General features: G+C 39.8%; 1 protein-coding gene across 1 annotated transcript in view; it reads left to right on the top strand.

Annotated features, from left to right (window-relative positions):
• Positions 1-23,709, top strand: part of ANO3 (anoctamin 3) — a 423,263-nt gene that overhangs the window by 380,739 nt on the left and 18,815 nt on the right. The window contains exons 21-23 of the mRNA XM_055423747.2: positions 14,753-14,850; positions 17,870-18,003; positions 18,857-19,009. Of these exons, the coding sequence (XP_055279722.2) occupies positions 14,753-14,850; positions 17,870-18,003; positions 18,857-19,009 (385 nt within the window). The remainder of the gene's footprint in view (positions 1-14,752; positions 14,851-17,869; positions 18,004-18,856; positions 19,010-23,709) is intronic.

Consider the following 23,709-nt stretch of genomic DNA (forward strand, 5'->3'; position numbering starts at 1 on the left):
TTACAAAAATGTGTTGTCAAATTGGGAAATTTTAAAAATCCGTACATATTTTTAACTACTGTTATTTTTAAAAATATTATCTTTGACCCATTGGAAGTTTATTTTCATGTAAAGTGTAATTAAGATCCCCAAAATTAGCAGCCAAAGATTTAATAAATAATGTAATTTTTCACTCAGCAAAATGAGATTGTAAGGTTTATTATATCAATATTCTATATCTTAAAACTTCTGGATCTATTTAGACTAATTGTCAAATTTTTTACTTATCTAATTCAAAAATTTTTAAATTATTCTAATGTAAAATCCAGTTTAACATATGGCAGCATTAGTTGTTTTTGTTCAGTCACTAAGTGGTGTCTGACTCTTTGCAACACTATGAACTACAATATACCAGGCTTCTCTTTCCTCCACTATCTCCCACAGTTTGCTCAAATTCATGTCCATTAAGTTGATGATGCCATATAACCTTCTCATCTTCTGTTTTCCCATTCTCCTTTTGGCTTCAGTCTTTCCCAGCATCTGGGTCTTTTTCAGTGAGTCAGCTCTTCACATCAGGTGGCCAAAGTACTGGAGTTTTAGCTTTAGGATCAGTCCTTCCAATGAATAGTCATGGTTGATTTCCTTTAGGATTGACTGGTTGGATCTTCTTGCAGTCCAAAGGACTCTCAAGAGTCTTCTCTAGCATCACAGTTCAAAAGCATCAATTCTTCAGCCTTCAGCCTTCTTTATGGTCCAGTTCTTATATCTGTACATGACTACTGGAAAAACCATAGCTTTGACTCTTTGGACCTCTGTCAGCAAAGTGAGTCTCTGCTTTTTAGTACACTGTCTAGGTTTGTCATAGCTTTCCTTCCAAGGAGCAAGTGTCTTTTCATTTCATGGCTGTAGTGGTCATGTATGGATGTGAGAGTTGGACTGTGAAGAAAGCTGATCACTGAAGAATTGATGCTTTTGAACTGAGGTGTTGGAGAAGACTCTTGAGAGTCCCTTGGACTGCAAAGAGATCCAAACAGTCCGTTCTAAAGGAGATCAGTCCTGGGTGTTCATTGGAAGGACTGATGCTAAAGCTGAAGCTCCAATACTTTGGCCACCTCATGCGAAGAGTTGACTCACTGAAAAGACTCTGATGCTGGGAGGGATTGGGGGCAGGAGGAGAAGGGGATGACAGAGAATGAGATGGCTGGATGGCATCACCGACTCGATGGAGGTGAGTTTGAGTGAACTCCGGGAGTTGGTGATGGACAGGGAGGCCTGGCGTGCTGTGATTCATGGGTGGGAGTTGGTGATGGACAGGGAGCCCTGGCGTGCTATGATTCATGGGGTTGCAGAGTCGGACATGACTGAGCGACTGAACTGAACTGAACTGAATCATCATCCACGATGATTTTGGAGCCCAAGGAAATAAAATCTGTCACTGTTTCCACTTTTCTCCCTTCTATAATATTTGCCATGAAGTGATGGGACCAGATGCCATGATCTTCGTTTTTGAATCTGAGCTTTCAGCCAACTTTTTTCACTCTCCTCTTTCAGCTTTATCAAAAGTCAATTTAGTTCCTCTTTGAAGTGAAGTGAAGTGAAGTCGCTCAGTCGTGTCCGACTCTTTGCGACCCCGTGGACTGTAGCCTACCAGACTTCTCCGTCCATGGGATTCTCCAGGCAAGAATACTGGACTGGGTTACCATTTCCTTCTCCAGGTGATCTCCCCGACCCAGGGATCGAACCTGGGTCTCCTTCCTTGGAGGCAGACTCTTTAACCTCTGAGCTACCTTCTGCCATAAGAATGTTACCATCTGCATATCTGAGGTTGTTGGTATTTCTCTCGATAATCTTGATTCCAGCTTTTGAGTCATGCAGCCCAGAATTTCTCATGATGGCTCTTCATAGAAGTGAAATAAACAGGGTGACAGTGTACAGCTTTGTCATATTCCTTTCCCAATTTTGAACCAGTCCATTGTTCCGTGTCCGGTTCTAACTGTTCTTCTTGACCTGCACGCAAGTTTCTCAGGAGACAGGTAAGGTCGTCTGCTATTCCCAGCTCTTGAAGAATTTTCCACAGTATTTGTGAACCACATAGTGAATCACAGGCTTTAGTGTAGTCAGTGAAGCAGAAGTAGATGCTTTTATGGAATTCAGTTCCTTTGTCTGTGGTGCAATTAAATCTTGACAATTTGAACTCTGGTTCCTAAGAAAGAAGTGAAAAGTGAAAGTTAGATGCACAGTTGTGTCTGACTCTTTGCAATCCCATGGACTGTAGCCCGCCAGGCTCCTCTGTCCATGGAATTCTCCAGGCAAGAGTACCGGAATGGGTTCCCATTTCCTTCTCCAGGTGATCTTCCTATGCATATTTTAGATCCAGCTTGTACATCTGGAAGTTCTCAGTTCATGTACTACTGAAGCCTAGCTTGAAGGATTTTGAGTATTACCTTTCTAGCATGAGAAATGAATGCAGTTTTAGAGTAGTTTCAGCATTCTTTGTCTCTGCTCTTCTTTGGGATTGGAATGAAAACTGACCTTTTTCAGTCCTGTGGCCACTGCTGAGTTTTCAAATTTGCTGACATATTGAGTGCAGCACTTTAACAACATCATCTTTTAGAAGTTTGAATAGCTTGTCTAGAATTCCATAACCTCCATTAGCTTTGCTCTTAGTAATTCTTCCTAAGGCCCACTTGACTTCACACTCCAGGATGTCGGGCTCTAAGTGAGTGACCACATCATCATGGTTATCCAGGTCATTAAGACTTAAAAATATAGTTCTTCTATGTATTCTTGCCACCTTTTCCTAATCTTATCTGCTTTTTGTTAAGTCCTTAACATTTCTGTTCTTTATCAAGCCCATTCTTGCATGAAACATTCCCTTAATATCTCCAATTTTCTTGAAGAGATTTCTCGTCTTTCCCATTCTATTGTTTTCCTCTATTTCTTTGCATTGTTCACTTAAGGCTTTCTTATCTTTTCTTGCTGTTCTCTGGAATGCTACATTCAATAGGGTATATCTTTCCCTTTCTCCCTTGCCTTTTTCTTCTTTTCTCAGCCATTTTTAAAGCTTCTTCAGATGACCAGTTTGCCTTCTTGTATTTCCTTTTCTTTGGGATGGTTTTGGTTCACACCTCCTGCACATTGTCATGAATCTCCATCCACAGTTCTTTAGGCACTCTGTCTACTAGATCTAATCCCTTGAATCTATTCATCACCTCCACTGTATAATCATAAGGGTTCGATTTAGGTCCTATCTAAATGGTATGAATATTTTCCCTACTTTCTTCAATTTAAGCCTGAAGTTCATAATAAGGAGTTCATGATCTGAGCCACAGTCAGCTCCAGGTCTTGTTTTTGTTGACTGTATAAAGCTTTTCTATCTTCAGTTGCAAAGAGAATAATCAATCAAATTTCAGTATTGACTGATGTCCATGTGTAGATTCATCACTTATGTTGTTGGAAAAGGGTGTTTGCTATGACCAGTGTATTCTGGACAAAACTCTGTTAGTCTTTGCCCTGCTTCATTTTGTACTCCAAGGCCAAACTTGCCTGTTACTCCAAGTATCTCTTGACTTCCTACTTTTGCATTTCAATCCCCTCTGATGAAAAGTACATCTTTTTCTTGGTGTTCTAGAAGGTGTTGTAGGTAGACCTTCATAGAGCTATTCATCTTCAACTTCTTTGGCATTAGTGGTTGGGGCACAGACTTGGGTTACTGTGATGTTGATTACTTTGCACTGAAAAAAAGTGAAATCATTCTGTCTTTTTTAAGATTTCACCCAAGTTCTGTATTTTGGACATGATTTTGAGCAAACCCAGGAGAAAGGACAGGGAAGCCTGGAATGCTGCAGCCCATGGGATTACAAAGAGTCAGACATGACTTAGCGATTGAACTACAACAACTGCATTTCAGACTCTTTTGTTGACTATGAGGGCTACTCCATTTCTTCTAAGGGATTCTTGCCCACAGTAGTCAGAAAAGTGGTCATCTGAATTCCTAAAATGTCGATGTTCATTCTTGCCATCTCCTGCTAGACCACAGCCAATTTACCTTGTTTCATGGATCTAACATTCCAGGTTCTTATGCAATATTGTTCTTTATAGCTTCAGACATTACTTTCACCATCAGAAACATCCACAACTGAGTAACATTTCTGCTTTGTCCCAGGCTCTTCATTCTTTCTGGAGCTACTAGTAATTGCCCTCTGATCTTCCCCAGTAACATATTGGACACCTTCCGTCCTGGGGGGCTCATCTTCTGGTGTCATATATTTTTTCCTTTTCATACTGTTCATGAGGGTTTTATGGCAAGAATACTGGAGTGGTTTGTCATTTCCTCCTCCAATGGACTACATTTTGTCAGGAATCTCTGCTATGATCAACCTGCCTTGGGTGGCCCTGCATGGCATGGCTCATAGCTTCATTGAGTTATACAAACCCCTTTGCCAAGACAAGGCTGTGATCCATGAAGGGGAGGCAGCATTATTAGGAGGTAATAATTTAGAGAAATGTTAAGAAAAAGATCACCTGAGAAACTGGAGGGTAGAGGCATTTCTGATCTCTATCTAAACAGTCCCCCCCAAACACAGGGGCTCTCTCATTAATGTTGTCTCCTTTGGGTGTTCTAAAAGTTGATTGGAATACTTTGAGAAAGCCCAAAGAATGTATGCTTTTTATCAAAGAAAACTGGGCTCAAATGTTAATCTTTCTGATTATTCTTTGTCCTTCATTTAACCTCTCTGAATATCTGTCTTCTCATCTGTACACTGGCAATCGTAATACTAAGGTTGCAAAGCTGTTACTAGATAAGAGCTAGTATTTGCATCACACAATTTGCATCACACAAGTAGCCCAATCCCTGTACTATGGTAGGAACTCTGTAAATTGTAGCAGATATTTATCAATGCTCTGTCTCTACAGCTACCTGGGTATTATTCTATTGGAAAGAGATAAACTAGGGCCTTTCATAATCCCAGGCTTCCTGGAAGTCCCCAAATCAAACTTGCAGTTTTCTTTCATAGCCCAGAAGTATGAACATATCCACTAAAAGGCTTTCAGCTCCCCTTTGGTGTGTGTGTGGATGTGTGGATGTGTGTGTGTGTGTGTGTATGTGTGTGTGTGTGTGGTGTGTGTGTGCGTGTGTGCGTATGTGCGTGCGTGTGTGTGCGTGTGTATGTGTGTATGTGTGTGCGTGTATGTGTGCATGTGTGCGTGTGTGTGTGTCTGCATGTGTGTGTATGTGTGTGTATGTGTGCATATGTGTGTATGTGTGTGTGTGTGTGTGTGTGCTGTGGTGAAGGGGGAGGGAGAAACAAGGCTTACTTTTTTCCGAGTGTTCAGTGGAGTTAGAAAGTGTCGTGTGGGGAACAGAGTGGTCACAGGCAGGTAGGTCTGCATACTGATGCCATTTTAGTGCCCTTCGCACCAGTAATTTTCTTTAATTGGGTACTGTTACTCTTAATTGGGACTTCCCTGAGAGCTAAGTTGGTAAAGAATAGTCCTCAGTTAGTAATTTGAATCTTCTGCAATTCAGGAGACCCCTGTTCGATTCCTGGGTCAGAAAGATCCTCTGGAGAAGAGGGAGGCTACCCACTCCAGTATTCTTGGACTTCCCTGGTGACTCAGCTGGTAAAGAATCCACCTGTAATGTGGGAGACCTGGATTCAATCGCTGGGTTGGGAAGATCCCATGGAGAAGGGAACAGCTACCCACTCCAGTATTCTGGCCTGGAGAATTCCATGGACTGTAAAGTCCATGGGGTCACAAAGAGTCAGACACAACTGAGCTACTGTCACACTTTCACTGTTAATCCTGAAATTATTAGAATTTGTGATTCCTCTTTGAAACTCCCAGGGAAATAACTGTAATACTAGTGTCAGGAAAAATATTTCATAACCATCCTATTTTCCACAGTGCGTAAGACATAGATAGTAGCCATATTTTCCAACAAAAGATTTATTTTGAAAAAAATATCACTGAATTATAAATGTGGGTTTGGAATAGAGCCTGGAAATCCTGGAAGTGTAGATAGAAAAGGTATATATGATGGAAAAAAGAGTTAGATCTCTGAATTTAGTCATACAACAAGCATTTATTAATACATACTGTATCTTAGACCTCTGCTGGGTAATATGTGGTGTACAAGTGAAGATATCTCTTTCCTTTCTTTAATAATGTTAACAATCTTGAAGAAAATAACATAACCATGATATGTAACAAGTATTTTGTCTTTGGAATCTGACAATCTATGTTCTAATTTTGCCCCCCTGGACACATGATCTTAATATTTCTATGTCACATTTTTTTTTTCAAATTGTTATAGGAATAGTCATTCTCAATAATACTGACCATAGGCAGATTAAGTTGGATCTTGCATGTAAAATCCCTGATATAAATAATGGCAGCTATTTATAAAGAAAGAAAAATAGTACTGCAATTTATTTAGAAAATTTATAAACTGGCTATTATGGGCTTCTCTCATACTATACTATATAATATCTCATGGCTTCCCAGATTGTGCTAGTGGTAAAGAATCCACCTACCAATACAGGAAACACAAGAGACACCGGGTTTGTTCTCCCTGGGTTGGGAAGAACCCCTCGAGAAGGGAATGGCAACCCACTCCAGTATTCTTGCGTGGGAAATCCCATGGACAGAGGAGCCTGGCGGGCTACAGTCCGTGGAATCACAAAGAGTCAGACACAAATGAGCAACTGAGCACCTTATTTGTGTATCTATATAAAATGTTAATAGTAGTTAATATTGAATGAGCGTTTACAATATACCAGAACATTCAAGAGAGTTCTAGAAAAACATCTATTTTTGCTTTATTGAGTATACCAAAGCCTTTGACTGTGTGGATCACAATAAACTGTGTAAAATTCTGAAAGAGATGGGAATACCAGACCACCTGACCTGCCTCTTGAGAAACCTGTATGCAGGTCAGGCAGCAACAGTTAGAACTGGACGTGGAACAACAGACTGGTTCCAAATAGGAAAAGGAATACATCAAGGCTGTATATTGTCACCCTGCTTATTTAACTTATATGCAGAATATATCATAGAAATGCTGGGCTGGATGAAGCACAAGCTGGAATCAAGATTGCCGGGAGAAATATCAATAAACTCAGTTATGCAGATGACACCACCCTTATGACAGAAAGTGAAGAAGAACTAAAGAGCCTCTTGATGAAAGTGAAAGAGGAGAGTGAAAAAGTTGGCTTAAAGCTCAACATTCAGAAAACTAAGATCATGGTATCTGGTCCCATCACTTCATGGCAAATAGATGGGGAAACAGTGAAAACAGTGGCTGACTTTATTTTTTGGGGCTCCAAAATCACTGCAGGTGGTGATTGCAGCCATGAAATTAAAAGATGCTTACTCCTTGGAAGGAAAGTTATGACCAACCTAGACAGCATATTAAAAAGCACAGACATTATTACTTTGCCAACAAAGGTCCGTCTAGTCAAGGCTATGGTTTTTCCAGCGGTCATATATGGATGTGAGAGTTGGACTATAAAGAAAGCTGAGCACCAAAGAATTGATGCTTTTGAACTGTGGTGTTGGAGAAGACTCTTGAGAGTCCCTTGGACTGCAAGGAGATCCAACCAGTCCATCCCAAAGGAGATCAAGCCTGGGTGTTCATTGGAAAGACTGATGTTGAAGCTGAAACTCCAATACTTTGGACACCTGTTGCGAAGAACTGACTCATTTGAAAAGACCCTGATGTTGGGAAAGATTGAGGGAAGGAATAAAAGGGGACGACAGAGGATGAGATGGTTGGATGGCATCACCGACTCGATGGACATGGGTTTGAGTGGACTCTGGGTGTTGGTGATGGACAGTGAGGCCTGGCGTGCTGAGATTCATGGAGTCGCAAGGAGTTGGACACGACTGAGCCCTGAACTGAACTGAGCAACGACTGAGCCCTGAACTGAACTGAGCACATTCAAGCAATTGGTTCTAAAAGTTCTACATATATTAATATATCAATTCCTCACTGCATTTCGATTATCACACTCATGTTACTGATGAGAAAACAGAAACTTAGAGAAGTTATATAATTTGCCTACACATCAAAAAATACTTACAAGTTGATGAGGTCATCACTTTGATATTAATTTGATTCAGGCAGTCTAAAGTTTATGCTCTGACCACTGTGCATTCCAGCCACCATTGGGATATCATATTGCCACAGTGGAGAACCTAATAGAGACTGATTTTGATATGAGATTGCTGAATGATTTCTGGCTCCTACATACAAACTGGACTTAGAGTAAACATACTAAAGTGGATCGAGTGAGAGGGAATGAAGATATTGGAGTCTCACAGTTCTGTCTGCCACGTGGATTCATCATTTTCAAAATGGAGATATGAACACCCATCTCACCAGACTTCATGAGGAAAAAATGAGAAAAATATGTGAATGCACTCAGCTTTGGGTTGTCCATGGTAATATGGATAAGACCTTTTAGAACCAACACCCCAAAAAGATATCCTTTTCATTATAGGGGACTGGAATGCAAAAGTAAGAAGACAAGAGATACCTGGACTAACAGGCAAATTTGGAGTAGAAAATGAAGCAAGGCAAAGGCTAACAGAGTTTTGCCAAGAGAACGCATTGGTCATAGCAAATACCCTCTTCCAACAACACAAGGGAAGACTCTACACATGAACATCACCAGATGGTCAATAAAAAAATTAAATTGGTTACATTCCTTGCATCCAAAGATGTAGAAGCTCTATACAGTCAGCAAAAACAAGCCAGAGAGCTGACAGTGGCTCAGATTATGAACTCCTAATTGCCAAATTCAGACTGAAATTGAAGGAATTCGGGAAAACCGCTAGACTATTCAGGTATGACCTAAATCAAATCCCTTATAATTATACAGTGGAAGTGACAAATAGATTAAAGGGATTAGATCTGATACACAAAGTTCCCGAAGAACTATGGACAGAGGTATATGACATTGTACCAGAGGCAATGATCAAGACCATCCCCGAGAAAAAGAAAGGCAGAAAGCAAAATGGTTGTCTGAGGAGGCCTAACAAATAGCTGTGAAAAGAAGAGAAGCAAAAGGCAAAGGTAAAAAGGAAAGATATACCCATTTGAATGCAGAGTTTCAAGGAATAGCAAGGAGAGATAAGAAAGCCTTCCTCAGTGATCAATGCAAAGAAATAGAGGAAAACAATAGAATGGGAAAGACTAGAGATCTCTTCAAGAAAATAAGAGATACCAAGGGAACATTTCATTTTAAGAAGGTCTCGGTAAAGGACAGAAATGGTATGGATCTAAGAGAAGCAGAAGATATTAAGAAGAGGTGGCAAGAATACACAGAAGAACTATACATAAAAGATGTAAATGACCCAGATAACCATGATGGTGTGATCACTCACCTAGAGACTGACATCCAGGAATGTGAAGGCAAGTGGGCCTTGGGAAGCATCACTACTAACAAAGCTAGTGGAGGTGATGGAATTCCAGTTGAGCTATTTCAAATCCAAAAGATAAGGCTGTTAAAGTGCTGCACTCAGTATGCCAACAGATTTGGAAAACTCAGCCATAGTGGCCACAGGACAGGAAAGGTCAGTTTTCATTCCAATCCCAAAGAAAGGCAGTGCGAAGGAATGCTCAAACTACTGCACAATTGCAGTCATCTCACATGTCTGCAAAGTAATGCTCAAAATTCTCCAAACCAGGCTTCTGTAGTACATGAACTATGAACTTCCAGATGTTCAAGCTGGTCTTAGAAAAGGCAGAGGAAGCAGAGATCAAATTGCCAACATCTGCTGGATCATGGAAAAAGCAAGAGAGTTCCAGAAAAACATCTATTTCTGCTTTATTGACTATGCCAAAGCCTTTGACTGTGTGGATCACAATAAACTGTGGAAAATTCTGAAAGAGGTGGGAATACCAGACCACCTGACCTGCCTCTTGAGAAACCTATATGTAGATCAGGAAGCAACAGTTAGAACTGGACATGGTACAACAGACTGGTTCCAAATAGGAAAAGGAGTATGTCAAGGCTGTATATTGTCACCTTGCTTATTTAACTTATATGCAGAGTTCAGTTCAGTTCAGTTCAGTTCAGTCGCTCAGTCGTGTCCGACTCTCTGCGACCCCATGAATTACAGCACGTGAGGCCTCCCTGTCCATCACCAACTCCCGGAGTTCACTCAAACTCATGTCCATAGAGTCGGTGATGCCATCCAGCCATCTCATTCTCTGTTGTCCCCTTCTCCTCCCGCCCCCAATCTTTCCCAGCATCAGAATCTTTTCCAGTGAGTCAACTCGTCACATGAGGTGGCCAAAGTATTGGAGTTTCAGCTTTAGCATCAGTCCTTACAATGAACACCCAGGATTGATCTCCTTTAGAATGGACTGGTTGGATCTCCTTGCAGTCCAAGGCGCTCTCAAGAGTCTTCTCCAGCACCACAGTTCAAAAGTATCAATTCTTCGGCGATCAGCTTTCTTCACAACATCATGCAAAATGCTGGACTGGATGAAGCACAAGCTGGAATCAAGATTGTGGGAGAAGTATCAATAACCTCAGATATGCAGATGACACCACCCTTATGGCAGAAAGTGAAGAACTAAAGAGCCTTTGGATGAAAGTGAAAGAAGAGGGTGAAAAATTTGGCTTAAAGCTCAACATTCAGAAAGCTAAGATCATGGCATCTGTTCCCATCATTTCATGGCAAATAGATGGGGAAACAATGGAAACAGTAACAGACTTTATTTTGGGGGGCTCCAAAATCACTGCAGATGGAGACTGCAGCCATGAAATTAAAAATACGTTTGCTCCTTGGAAGAAAAGCTAGTGAACAACCTAGATAGCATATTAAAAAGCAGAAGCATTAGTTTGCCAACAAGGGTTTGTCTAGTCAAAGCTATTGTTTTTCCAGTAGTCGTGTATGGATGTGAGAATTTGACTGTAAAGAAAGCTGAAGAATTGATGCTTTTGAACTGTCGTGTTGGAGAAGACTCTTGAGAGTCCCTTGGACTGCAAGGCGATCCAACCAGTCCATCCTAAAGGAAATCAGCCCTAAATATTCATTGGAAGGACTGATGATATCACTGAAACTCCAATACTTTGGCAACCTGATGCAAAGAACTGACACATTGGAAAAACCCCTGATGCTGGGAAAGATTGAAGGTGAGAGGGGATGAGGATGACAGAGGATGAGATGGTTGGATGGCATCACTGACTTGATGGGCATGAGTTTGAGTAAACTCTGGGAGCTGGTGATGGATAGGGAAACCTGGCGTGCTGCAGTCCATGGGGTGGCAAAGAGTCAGACACGACTGAGTGACTGAGCTGCTGGTGGTCATATGGTTGTGAGTGGTGCAATGGGAATGGAAGTCTGGGTCTCCTGAACATTTACCCATGCCCTTTACTCATTCAGGGCTTCCCTGGTGGCTCAGCTGGTAAAGGATCTGCCTGCAATGTGGGAGTCCTGGTTTCGATCCCTGGGTTGGGAAGATCCCTGGAGAAGGGAATGGCTACCCACTTCAGTATTCTGGCCTGGAAAATTCCATGGGACTGTATAGTCCATGGGGTCACAAAGAGTCAGACACAACTGAGTGACTTTCACTTTACTCTTTCTAAGTATAGACTTTTTACCAAATGAATTTTAGAGTATTGAAGGACTGGGTTTAGCTCAAAGGAATCATTATGTGAGGAAACAGATTCACTGAAACTGTTAGACTGCTTTCTCTACCGTATTAGAGAAGGAAATGATAATCTACTCCAGTATTCTTGTCTGGAGAATTCCATGGGCAGAGGAGCCTGACAGGCTACTGCTCATGGCGTTGCAAAGAGTTGGACATGACTGAGCGACTAACATACTCTATCCTATGAATCACAAAGTCCTTGTGCTCAATTACAACAAAATTATAAATGGCCTGTCCTCTGGCCTCCCCACTTTGCCCTACCATTGTGGAGAGTGATCCAGTTACATGTTTCTATCATGGTCTTCTTTTTCCCTTTCCACAAAATAATAGACTTTGCTAAAGCAGCCCTACAAGGCAGCAAACACATTTGATAAATAGAAGTCATCCTTCGCTTTATGTGAAGGAGCCAGTGCATTAGGGTAGAGGAGACCACAGCTTTCAATTCCACATCACCAGTTAGCGTTGCATGATCTTGGACAAGTTAATTTGCCTCTTTGAGTCTCTCTACAAAAAATGAACAGTTTCAGCTTGCAACTGTGATCTGTGATCTGCCTCCGTAGCTTAGCAATTATTCTGTCTCAGACATTCTACTGAACCTGTTTATGGTATATATGTGGCAGAGTTCAGAGGGTCCTAAATTCATCCTGAAAAGGAGTATGCTTGTATAGGAGAACTGAAACTTCTCCACACGTTAAAAACTACCACTGGCAAGCCCTCTCTCTGGCTCAGATTGGAGAGTTTTAAGTTACTGGGCTGGAAACAGAAAAGCAGGCTCTTTGTGCCCTAAGTATTTGTTCCCTTTGAAGTCCCACTGGTACTGACTTGATAGAAATTGAAACTGTAGATCAAAGCTACAGAGACCATCAGCCTTATGAGCAGGACATGAACCCATTTCCAAAGAAAAAGACCTACGCTTTCCTACTCAAATAGTGTGCAGTTTTCAAGCAAAACACTTTGATTACAATTTTCATTGTAATCACATTTTTGTGTGTATGGGTTTCTAATGTTGTTGCATTCATGTGTGCTCAGTCACTCAGCCATGTCTGACTTTGCAGCCCTATGCACTGTAGCCCACCAGGATCCTCTCTCCATGGGATTTCCCAGGCAAGAATACTGGAGCAGGTTGCCATTTCCTCCTCCAGAGGATCGAACCCACTTCTCCTGCATTGGCAAGTGGACTCTTTACCACTGAGCCACCTGAGAAGCCCTGTATTACTGAAGATCTAAAAAAGCAGTGGAGCACAGACAGGGCATCAGTGGGATCATACTGGCAAACTGTTTTGTGGTGTACTTTTATCATTTAAATGCATTATAATATGCATAGATAATTCCTCCCTGGGCGATAGACCTTCCCCCATCTTAAGAGTGGGCTAGACTTAGTGACTCACTTCTGAGAGAAAGGAAAAATGAGTAACTTTTCAATGGAAACACCTGGCAGATACTATCCTAACCAAATGTTGAAGGTTAATGTCACTAGTAATGACATGTGGATATCATGTAACCCTGATGGTGAAAATGGCACTTCACCACTGTACCCTGCCTCCATTCCCAAAAGATATAACCCCAGTCTAAATGTGTGAAAACATGAGATTAACCCAGCTTGGGGGATTGTCCACAGGATGCTTGTCAGTGGTACTCAAAATTGTTAAGAATATGAAAATCTGAGAAACTGCCTAGACCAGAGAAGACTGGGAGAGGCATGACAAATAAATTCTATGAGGTATCCCAGATTAAATCCTGGAGCAGGTGAAATCTAAGCAAAGTCTGGAGTTTAGTTAATTGTTGTTGTCTCTAAGTCGTGTCTGATTCTTTGTGACACCATGGACTGTAGCTCTCCAGGCCTCCCTGTTCTTCACTATCTCCCAGAGATTGCTCAGCCTCATGTCTGTTGAATTGGTGCTGCCATCCAACTATCTCATTCTCTGTTGTCCCCTTCTCCTCCTGCCCTCAGTCTTTCCCAGTATCAGGGTCTTTTCCAATGAGTCGGCTCTTCTCATCAGGCGGCCAAAGTATTAGAGCTTCTGCTTCAGCATCAGTCCTTCCAATGAATCTTCAGGGTTGATTCTTTAGGATTGACCGGTTTGATATCCTTGCTATCCAAGGGATTCTCAAGAGTTCTTCAGCACCACAGTTCGAAAGTATCAATTCTTTTTCACTCAGCCTTCTTCATGGTCCAAATCTCACATCTGTACATGACTACTAGAAAAACTATAGCTTTGACTGTACAGACTTTTGTCAGCAAATCTATGTCTCTGTTTTTTAATACACTACCTAATAGAAATGTATTACTGTGAATTTCTTAGCTTTGACAATATACCTTGGTCCTGTAAGGGGCAGTGAAGGGAATTGGGAGAGGAGTGTATTGGCACTCTGTACAATTTTAGCTTTGCAAATTTTCTACAAATTTAAAATTAGCCTGAGGTAAGAAGCTTATTTTTAAAAATATAAACATTTTATCATAGAGTTAAATATTTCTCTATCACTTGGTTATTAAATCGATTCCTTGATAGTTCAGATGGTAAAGAATCTGCCTGCAATGAAGGAGACCCTGGTTTGATCCGTGTGTTGGGAAGATCCCTTGAAGAAAGAAGTGGCTACCCATTCCAATATTCTTGCCTGGGCAATCCCATGGACAGAGGAGCTTGGTGGACTATAGTCCATGGGATCGCAGAATCAGACACGACTGAGTGACTAATACTTACACTTTTTCATAAAGTATTCCAGAGCATTCATTAAATGCGATCATGCCTAGCATGGAGCCTGGCAGCAGTAAGTGCCCATTAAAAGGTAGATTTGTTAGACTTCCCTGGTGGTCCAGTGGTTAAGATTTTGTGCTTCCAATGCAGAGGACACACTTCATTGGCCATGAAGGAAAAAAAAAGTTTTGTTGTTATTGCTGTTATAATTTTTATCAATATTCCAGTATATTTACTGAAAACTTCCCTATCAAGTATCCTCATACATGCTATTCCTTCCTTGTTTTTATTCTCTTTATGCATTGACATGAGGTGACATGGCTTTAGAATTTGCTGTGCAGTTGGAAGATGGGGGAGTTTAAGCTGAGAAGAGCAAGATCCTTATTGTCCCTGTTGTTTGTTTCAGTGTCATCCTAGTGGCTGTTTGATAGACCTTTGCCTCCAGATGGGAGTTATCATGTTTTTGAAGCAAATATGGAACAATTTCATGGAACTGGGATACCCGTGAGTACTTAATTTTTAAGCTGGCCATGTATAGAGTGACGGGTCTTCCCAGGTGGCACTGGGGGTAAAGAACCTTCCTGCCAATGCAAGAGACAGAAGAGACTCGCATTCAGTCTCTGGGTTTGGAAGATCCCCTGGAGTAGGAAATGGCAACCCACTCCAGTATTCTTTCCTGGAGAATTAAATGGACAGAGGATCCTGGTGGGTTATAGTCTGTGGGACCTCACAAAGTCAGACACAACTAAGTGTGCACACAGATACATATAGAGTGACAAAGAAGAAAGATACAGGCAGTATGGCTAGTTGTTAAGAAGTGGGCTTGGTAATCAGAGTCATAACAGTTCAGTTTCCATTCTGCTCCTCTCTGAAAGGTGTGACCGTGTGTAAGTCAGTCTTTCTGTGCCTTAGTTTTCACATCTCTAAGAAGAGCTCAATAGCTGTATCTTCTCAAGAACAGTTTAAAGGATGAATGGAAATAATGGATGTAGAATACTTGTATTCTGTTCAGTATCCTAACACACTTGTTGATATTCTTAAAGCATTATTGATAGTGTGGGTTCTTGAGGACAAAAATAACTTTCTGGTTTCTTTTGGTTACCAAAAGACTAAGGTTGTTGTTGTTTTTGTTTAATACAGAGAACCTCCATTCCACCCACCTGCCAAAAAAAAACAAAACAAAATTAAATTAAATTAAAATCGTAGATGGGAATATTTTGGGCTCTTTGTTACAACAACAATAATAACAAAAATCTTTACACCAGTATTGGTTGTGATAATATCAAACCAACAGCATTCTATTTTTGTCCATATAGATAAATTCTGTGAAAAGTTGACATAAAAGGACCTTGAATGTTCACTTTTACATCTATTAAAATATGTTATCCTTTAGAATATAGTGAAATAGAGTATATTTAAAACAATGTGATATGGAAGCTTTGAGGTCTAAGCTAAAAACAATATAGTATTGAGAAATTTCCTTGCTATGGGGGAAGAACTGGTTAGTTAATTGATCCTATAAATAGTTTAGGCTCAGTCATCAAATTATACCATATTTTTTCTCCTCATTGACCCATAACTATATCAGGACATGCCTGAGCAGAGGGGTTGGAGAGGTAGTATTAACCCTGAAATCAGCAATAAAGTATTGTGTCAAATTACAGGCAGTCTTAGAGCACTGGACTGTGAAATTACTGAGACCTGATTCAGATTCGTTCTCTGCCTCTTGCTAAAGATATTTATAATTTACTTAACCTCTCTGAGACATTATTTTTTTAATTTGTAAAGTAAGGGATTTATGAAAATTAGATTAGATGACCCAATGGTATTTAAATCTTCATCAATAAATGACAGAAGCTTTTTGTGAAGAGATATTTATACAAATCCACAATAGTCAAAACAGATTAAAACGAATTTCCTCTGAATGAAGAGAGAATAGCAACAAAGGTTTGGGAAGCCCAGTCCATTTTTCACATCCCTTTCTATCCTTGGCTCATCTCTTTGAAACATAAATTTTGAAGAATGTAATTTGAAAATATCAGAATAAGTTAGGTTTCAAGTGCCTACCGCAGCATTTGACATGGCGTGGGTACTTCACAAGCACAGTCAAGATGGTGTGATAGCCACTGTGGTATGAACATTGATTCTTATTGTTATCATTATCCATGTACTTCTATGCATACTGTGCACTTTGGACAGCACCTTCCACCATGTCCTTGCCCAAGAGGTCAGCCTGGATTTTGTATTTCAAATCCCAAGGGTACCATGGCAAAGGATGTCTTGGTGGGGTTTTTCCAACAATTGGATTTTTTGACCTTGCTGCAGAAAATGTAACAGGAGTGAGCCAGTCCCTAAAGCAATAGCATCTTCCTGAGGCTCCAGAGGCAACCTACAAGGAACACACATTGAAGCACTCTGCCTGACGTTTTTATCTAGTTATGGTGGCTCTTCCAGCCCCCACTAAAGCTCTAAGTCCATGATTAATTATAACTGAGAGTTGGGTAGTATTCACTGAGTCCTGTGAAATTCACTTTATCATAGAGATAATTTTCATCTAACTCTTAAAATAATTAATTATCCAGCAGTCTATAATATTTGCATACCAGGATATTTCTGAGTCATATAATTTCAAGACTGCCCCTGGTCTGGGGAAAGAGTATTGTTACTTCCTTTCCAAGTCTGATAATGCCTGTAAATTATTGTTCTTTATAGGAGCAGAGTGTAATCTCTTGAATGCTTCATGTTTATAGACTCAGAGAAGTGAAGTGACTTAATAAAGGCCACACAGCTAATGCACTGTAGGGTGGAGACTAGAAATTACATCTCTTGAAACTCTAGGTAGGGCTCAATTAAATGATTTTACTTGTGTTCAGAGAGCACAGCCCAGATGATTTGGAAGGAAGGGCTCAGATACAATTACATCAGGCAACATAGGAGTTTAAATATTTATACAGATGGGATCATAGAATCATAGAAACAAGACTGTGTCTAAACAATATCAGGAAGCACCTAGCACATGGGAGGATCAACTCTGACAAATATGTAGATGTTTTTAGGGGCTAGGAAGTCTAGGGCCTCTTTGGTTCAATGGTTAAGAATCCTGCTGCCAAGCAGAGGACATGGGTTTGATCCCTGCTCCGGGAAGATTTCTCATGCTGTGGGGCAACTAAGCCCAAGCACCACAACTACTGAGCCTGTGTGTCACAATTACTGAAGCCCACGTGCCCTAGAGCCTGTGCTCTGCTGAAAAAGACATCACAGCAATGAAAAGCCCACCCACTGCAACAAGAGAATAGCCCCGCCTTCCACAACTCAAGAAAGCCCACATGTAGCAACAAAGATGCAGCATAACGAAAAATAAATGAATAAATAACCTTGTAAAAACAGAGTTGAGACCATACAAGCACCCAATTCCCAGTACAGTTTCAAGGTAGTGAATGCTTCACTTTTCTTAATGCACTGTAAATTGGTTAGCAGTTGCTTAAATAAGAGCTCAAAAGCCCTTTGTCTGCTCACAATGTAGGTTGATCCAGAACTGGTGGTCACGACATAAAATCAAGCGGGGAATTCAAGATGCTTCCATACCTCAGTGGGAAAATGATTGGAATCTGCAGCCCATGAATATTCACGGACTGATGGATGAGTACTTAGAAATGGGTATGGAATCTTCTGCAAAGCTATTTGACCTTCTTGATACTTTTTTCTACTTCATGCAGATTCTGATTCCAGAGAAAAAAACCATCTCTCTCCTTTCCAGCCCCAAGCTTTCTAAAACACATCTACACCTGTCTCAGCAGAGCTGGAGAAGATATTAAGTCAGTGCCCTTGGAAGGCTTATGCATTTTTCCCTGTCAGTCATAACATTTGAGCAAAATGAAAGCATCTACCTTTGAACAAATATTTTAAAGGAACAAAATAAAGCAAAACTCATTCCTACGTTAAGAAATGTATCATCCCATCCAAATAGAGCAGTAATTCTTTCTCACAGTAAATCTTTGCCCAGATCCATCTGAGTCTGGGCTTCTTCAAGAAACTTATTTGTATTATGAAAATAAGGATTGACTGTTAAGATTGCTGCACCTCGTTATGTTGTTTTAACATTTGCTTTCATTCTCTGGCCCCCAGTTTTCTCATCCAGAAAAACAGAGGACGAGATTAGGTCTCTTGCTTCTCTTCTAGGACTGAGCATTTTTCTTCAAGTCCTCTGACATTTTTCTTCCGTCATGATGTATGGCATAGAAGTGAAAGGCTCATAGACTTTCAGTCTATTGAGACCTGAGTTTGAATTCAGATTTTAACCTTTTTTTAGCTATCTACCCTTTAGCCAGATTAACTAATACCTATGAGCTTCAAGTTTTCTCAGCTGTAAAATAGGATAAGCATACTTACTTTATAAGGTGTTGAAAGGATTAAAGGCAATCTATGTAAAGATGCCTAATATGAAACAAAGAAGACACTTAATAAATGAAACTGTTTATATTACTAATTTTCTAACTCTCTGCCTTTACAGTTTTGCAGTTTGGTTTTACTACCATCTTTGTTGCGGCTTTTCCTCTGGCCCCTCTTTTGGCTTTGTTAAACAATATCATCGAAATCAGGCTGGATGCATACAAATTTGTCACCCAATGGCGGAGGCCTTTGCCAGCCCGAGCAACTGACATAGGTAAGATTCAGGAACTACATGTTTTTTTGCATTGCTAAGGCCAAGTGGTGGCTTGATCTTACTTAGCACCATATGTGTTTCTATTGCTGAGGCTCCCTTCCAACCATAACAAAACTGTTTTCATTAACAAAAGAATGAAATGAGAGTAATCTTATTTATAATTCTTGGCTGATAAGTTCTTACTGAGCATTGCTAGTTCATAAACTTGTTTGTAACTGTAAAGGATGTCATATATACCTTTCTAGGACTTATTTTTTCATATCATTGTTTTTAAAAGTTAATTTTAATCCTATTTGAAACATCAATTTTGACCAAAATCAATAGTCTGTTGATATGATATACAATTTCTTTTTTTTTTTTTAATTTTTTTTATTTTACAATATTATATTGGTTGGTTTTGCCATACATTGATATGAATTTGCCCCGGGTTTACATAAGTTCCCCCTCCTGAACCCCTCTCCCACCTCCCTCCTCCCTTTATCCTCCCTCTGGGTCATCCCCGCATGCCAGCCCTGAGCATCCTATAACATGCATTGACCCTGAACTAGTGATTCGTTTCACATATGACAACATACGTGTTTCAATGCCATTCTCCCAAATCATCCCACCCTCACCCTCTCTCACAGAGTCCCAAAGACTGTTCTATACATCTGTGTCTCTTTTGCTGTCTCGTATACAGGGTTATCATTTGCATCTTTCTAAATTCCATATATATGTGTTAGTATACTGTATTGGTGTTTTTCTTTCTGGCTTACTTCACTCTGTATAATAGGCTCTAGTTTCATCCACCTCATTAGAACTGATTCAAATGTATTCTTTTTAATGGCTGAATAATACTCCATTGTGTATATGTACCAAAGCTTTCTTATCCATTCGTCTGCAGATGGACATCTAGGTTGCTTCCATGTCCTGGCTATTATAAACAGTGCTGCAATGAACATTGGAGTACACGTGTCTCTTTCAATTCTGGTTTCCTCGGTGTGTATGCCCAGGAGTGCGATTGCTGGATCATATGGCAGTTCTATTTCCAGTTTTTTGAGGAATCTCCACACTGTTCTCCATAGTGGCTGTACTAGTTTGCATTCCCACCAACAGTGTAAGAGGGTTCCTTTCTCTCCACATCCTCTCCAGCATTTATTGCATGTAGACTTTTGGATAGCAGCCATTCTGACTGGTGTGAAATGGTATCTCATTGTGGTTTTGATTTGCATCTCTCTGATTATGAGGGATGTTGAGCATTTTTTCATGTGTTTGTTAGCCATCTGTATGTCTTCTTTGGAGAAATGTCTGTTTAGTTCTTTGTCCCATTTTTTGATTGGGTCATTTATTTTTCTGGAATTGAGCTGCAGGAGCTGCTTGTATAATTTGGAGATTAATCCTTTATCAGTTGCTTCATTTGCTATTATTTTCTCCCATTCTGAAGGCTGTCTTTTCACCTTACTTATAGTTTCCTTTGCTGTGCAGAAGCTTTTGATTTTAATTAGGTCCCATTTGTTTATTTTTGCTTTTATTTCCAATATTCTGGGATGTGGGTCATGGAGGATCCTGCTGTGAGTTATGTCGGAGAGTGTTTTGCCTACGTTCTCCTCTAGGAGTTTTATAGTTTCTGGTCTTACATTTAGCTCTCTAATCCATTTTGAGTTTATTTTGGTGTATGGTGTTAGGAAGCGTTCTAGTTTCATTCTTTTACAAGTGGCTGACCAGTTTTCCCAGCACCACTTGTTAAAGAGACTGTCTTTTCTCCATTTTATATTCTTGCCTCCTTTGTCAAAGATGAGGTGACCATAGATGCGTGGATTTATCTCTGGGCTTTCTATTTTGTTCCATTGATCTATATTTCTGTCTTTATGCCAGTACCATACTGTCTTGATGACTGTGGCTTTGTAGTAGAGCCTGAAGTCCGGCAGGTTAATTCCCCCAGTTCCATTTTTCTTCCTCAAGATTGCTTTGGCTATTCGAGGTTTTTTGTATTTCCATACAAATTGTGAGATTGTTTGTTCTAGTTCTGTGAAAAATATCTTTGGTAGCTTGATAGGGATTGCATTGAATGTATAAATTACTTTGGGTAGTATACTCATTTTTACAATATTTATTCTTCCAATCCATGAACATGGTATATTTCTCCATCTATTAGTGTCCTCTTTGATTGCTTTCCGTAGTGTTTTATAGTTTTCTATGTACAAGTCTTTTGTTTCCTTAGGTAGATATATTCCTAAGTATTTAATTCTTTTTGTTGGAACAGTGAATGGAATAGTTTCCTTAATTTCTCTATTTTCTCATTATTAGTGTATAGGAATGCAAGGGATTTCTGTGTGTTGATTTTATATCCTGCAATGTTACTGTAATCATTGATTAGCTCTAGTAGTTTTCTGGTAGAGTCTCTAGGGTTTTCTGTGTAGAGGATCATGTCATCAGCGAACAGTGAAAGTTTTACTTCTTCTTTTCCAATTTGGATTCCTTTTATGTCTTTTTCTGCTCTGACTGCTGTGGCCAAAACTTCCAGAACTATGTTGAATAGTAGTGGTGAGAGTGGGCACCCTTGTCTTGTTCCTGACTTTAGGGGAAATGCTTTCAGTTTTTCACCATTGAGGATAATGTTTGCTGTGGGTTTGTCATATATAGCTTTTATTATGTTGAGGTATGTCCCTTCTATTCCCACTTTCTGGAGGGTTTTTATCATAAATGGATGTTGAATTTTGTCGAAGGCTTTCTCTGCATCTATTGAGATAATCATATGATTTTTATTTTTCAGTTTGTTAATGTGGTGTATTACGTTGACTGATTTGCGGATATTGAAGAATCCTTGCATTCCTGGGATAAAGCCCACTTGGTCATGATGTATGATCTTCTTAATATGCTGTTGGATTCTGATTGCTAGAATTTTGTTAAGGATTTTTGCATCTATGTTCATCAGTGATATTGGCCTGTAGTTTTCTTTTTTTGTGGGGTCTTTACCAGGTTTTGGGATTAGGGTGATGGTGGCCTCATAGAATGAGTTTGGAAGTTTCCCTTCCTCAGCAATTTTCTGGAAGAGTTTGAGTAGAATAGGTGTTAGCTCTTCTCTAAATTTTTGGTAGAATTCAGCTGTGAAGCCATCTGGACCTGGGCTTTTGTTTGCTGGGAGATTTTTGATTACAGTTTCAATTTCCGTGCTTGTGATGGGTCTGTTCAGATTTTCTATTTCTTCCTGGTTCAGTTTTGGAAAGTTGTATTTTTCTAGGAATTTGTCCATTTCTTCCAGGTTATTCATTTTATTGCCATATAATTCCTGATAGTATTCTCTAATAATCCTCTGTATTTCTGTGTTGTCAGTTGTGATCTCTCCATTTTCATTTCTAATTTTATTGATTTGGTTCTTCTCCCTTTGTTTCTTGATAAGTCTGGCTAGTGGTTTGTCAATTTTATTTACCTTCTCAAAGAACCAGCTTTTGGCTTTGTTGATTTTTGCTATAGTCTCTTTTGTTTCTTTTGCATTTATCTCTGCCCTAATTTAACAATTTCTTTCCTTCTACTGACCCTGGGGTTCTTCATTTCTTCCTTTTCTAGTTGCTTTAGATGTAGAGTTAGGTTATTTAGTTGACTTTTTTCTTGTTTCTTGATGTGTGCCTGTATTGCTATGAACTTCCCCCTTAGCACTGCTTTTACAGTGTCCCAGAGGTTTTGGGTTGTTGTGTTTTCATTTTCATTCATTTCTATGCATATTTTGATTTCTCTTTTGATTTCTTCTATGATTTGTTCGTTGTTCAGCAGCGTGTTGTTCAGCCTCCATATGTTGGCATGTTTAATAGTTTTTCTCCCATAATTGAGATCTAATTTTACTGCATTGTGGTCAGAAAAGATGCATGGAATGACTTCAACTTTTTTGAATTTACCAAGGCTAGATTTATGGCCCAGGATGTGATCTATCCTGGAAAAGGTTCCATGTGCACTTGAGAAAAAGGTGAAATTCATTGTTTTGGGGTGAAATGTCCTATAGATATCAATTAGGTCTAACTGGTCTATTGTATCATTTAAAGATTGTGTTTCCTTGTTAATTTTCTGTTTAGTTGATCTATCCATAGATGTAAGTGGGGTATTAAAATCTCCCACTATCATTGCATTGTTGTTAATTTCCCCTTTCATACTTGTTAGTAATTGTCTTACATATTGCGGTGCTCCTATGTTGGGTGCATAAATATTTATAATTGTTATATCTTCATCTTGGATTGATCCTTTGATCATTATGTAGTTTCCTTCTTTGTCTCTTTTCACAGCCTTTGTTTTAAAGTTTATTTTATCTGATATGAGTATTGCTACTCCTGCTTTCTTTTGGTCTCTATTTGCATGGAATATCTTTTTCCAGCCCTTCACTTTCAGTCTGTATGTGTCCCTCATTTTGAGGTGGGTCTCTTGCAGACAACATATATGGGGGTCTTGTTTTTGTATCCATTCAGCCAGCCTTTGTCTTTTGGTTGGGGCATTCAACCCATTTACGTTTAAGGTAATTATTGATAAGAACGATCCCGTAGCCATTTTCTTTATTGCTTTGGGTTCGAGTTTATACACCCTTTCTGTGTTTCCTGTCTAGAAAAGATCCTTTAGCATTTGTTGGAGAGCTGGTTTGGTAATGCTGAATTCTCTCAGCTTTTGCTTGTCTGTAAAGCTTTTGATTTCTCCTTCATATTTGAATGAGATCCTTGCTGGGTACAGTAGTCTGGGCT

This window comes from Moschus berezovskii, chromosome 14 (genome assembly GCF_049115385.1).
Source record: "Moschus berezovskii isolate FMDL1 chromosome 14, NW_MosBer_1.0, whole genome shotgun sequence".
Classification (NCBI taxonomy): Eukaryota; Metazoa; Chordata; class Mammalia; order Artiodactyla; family Moschidae; genus Moschus; species Moschus berezovskii.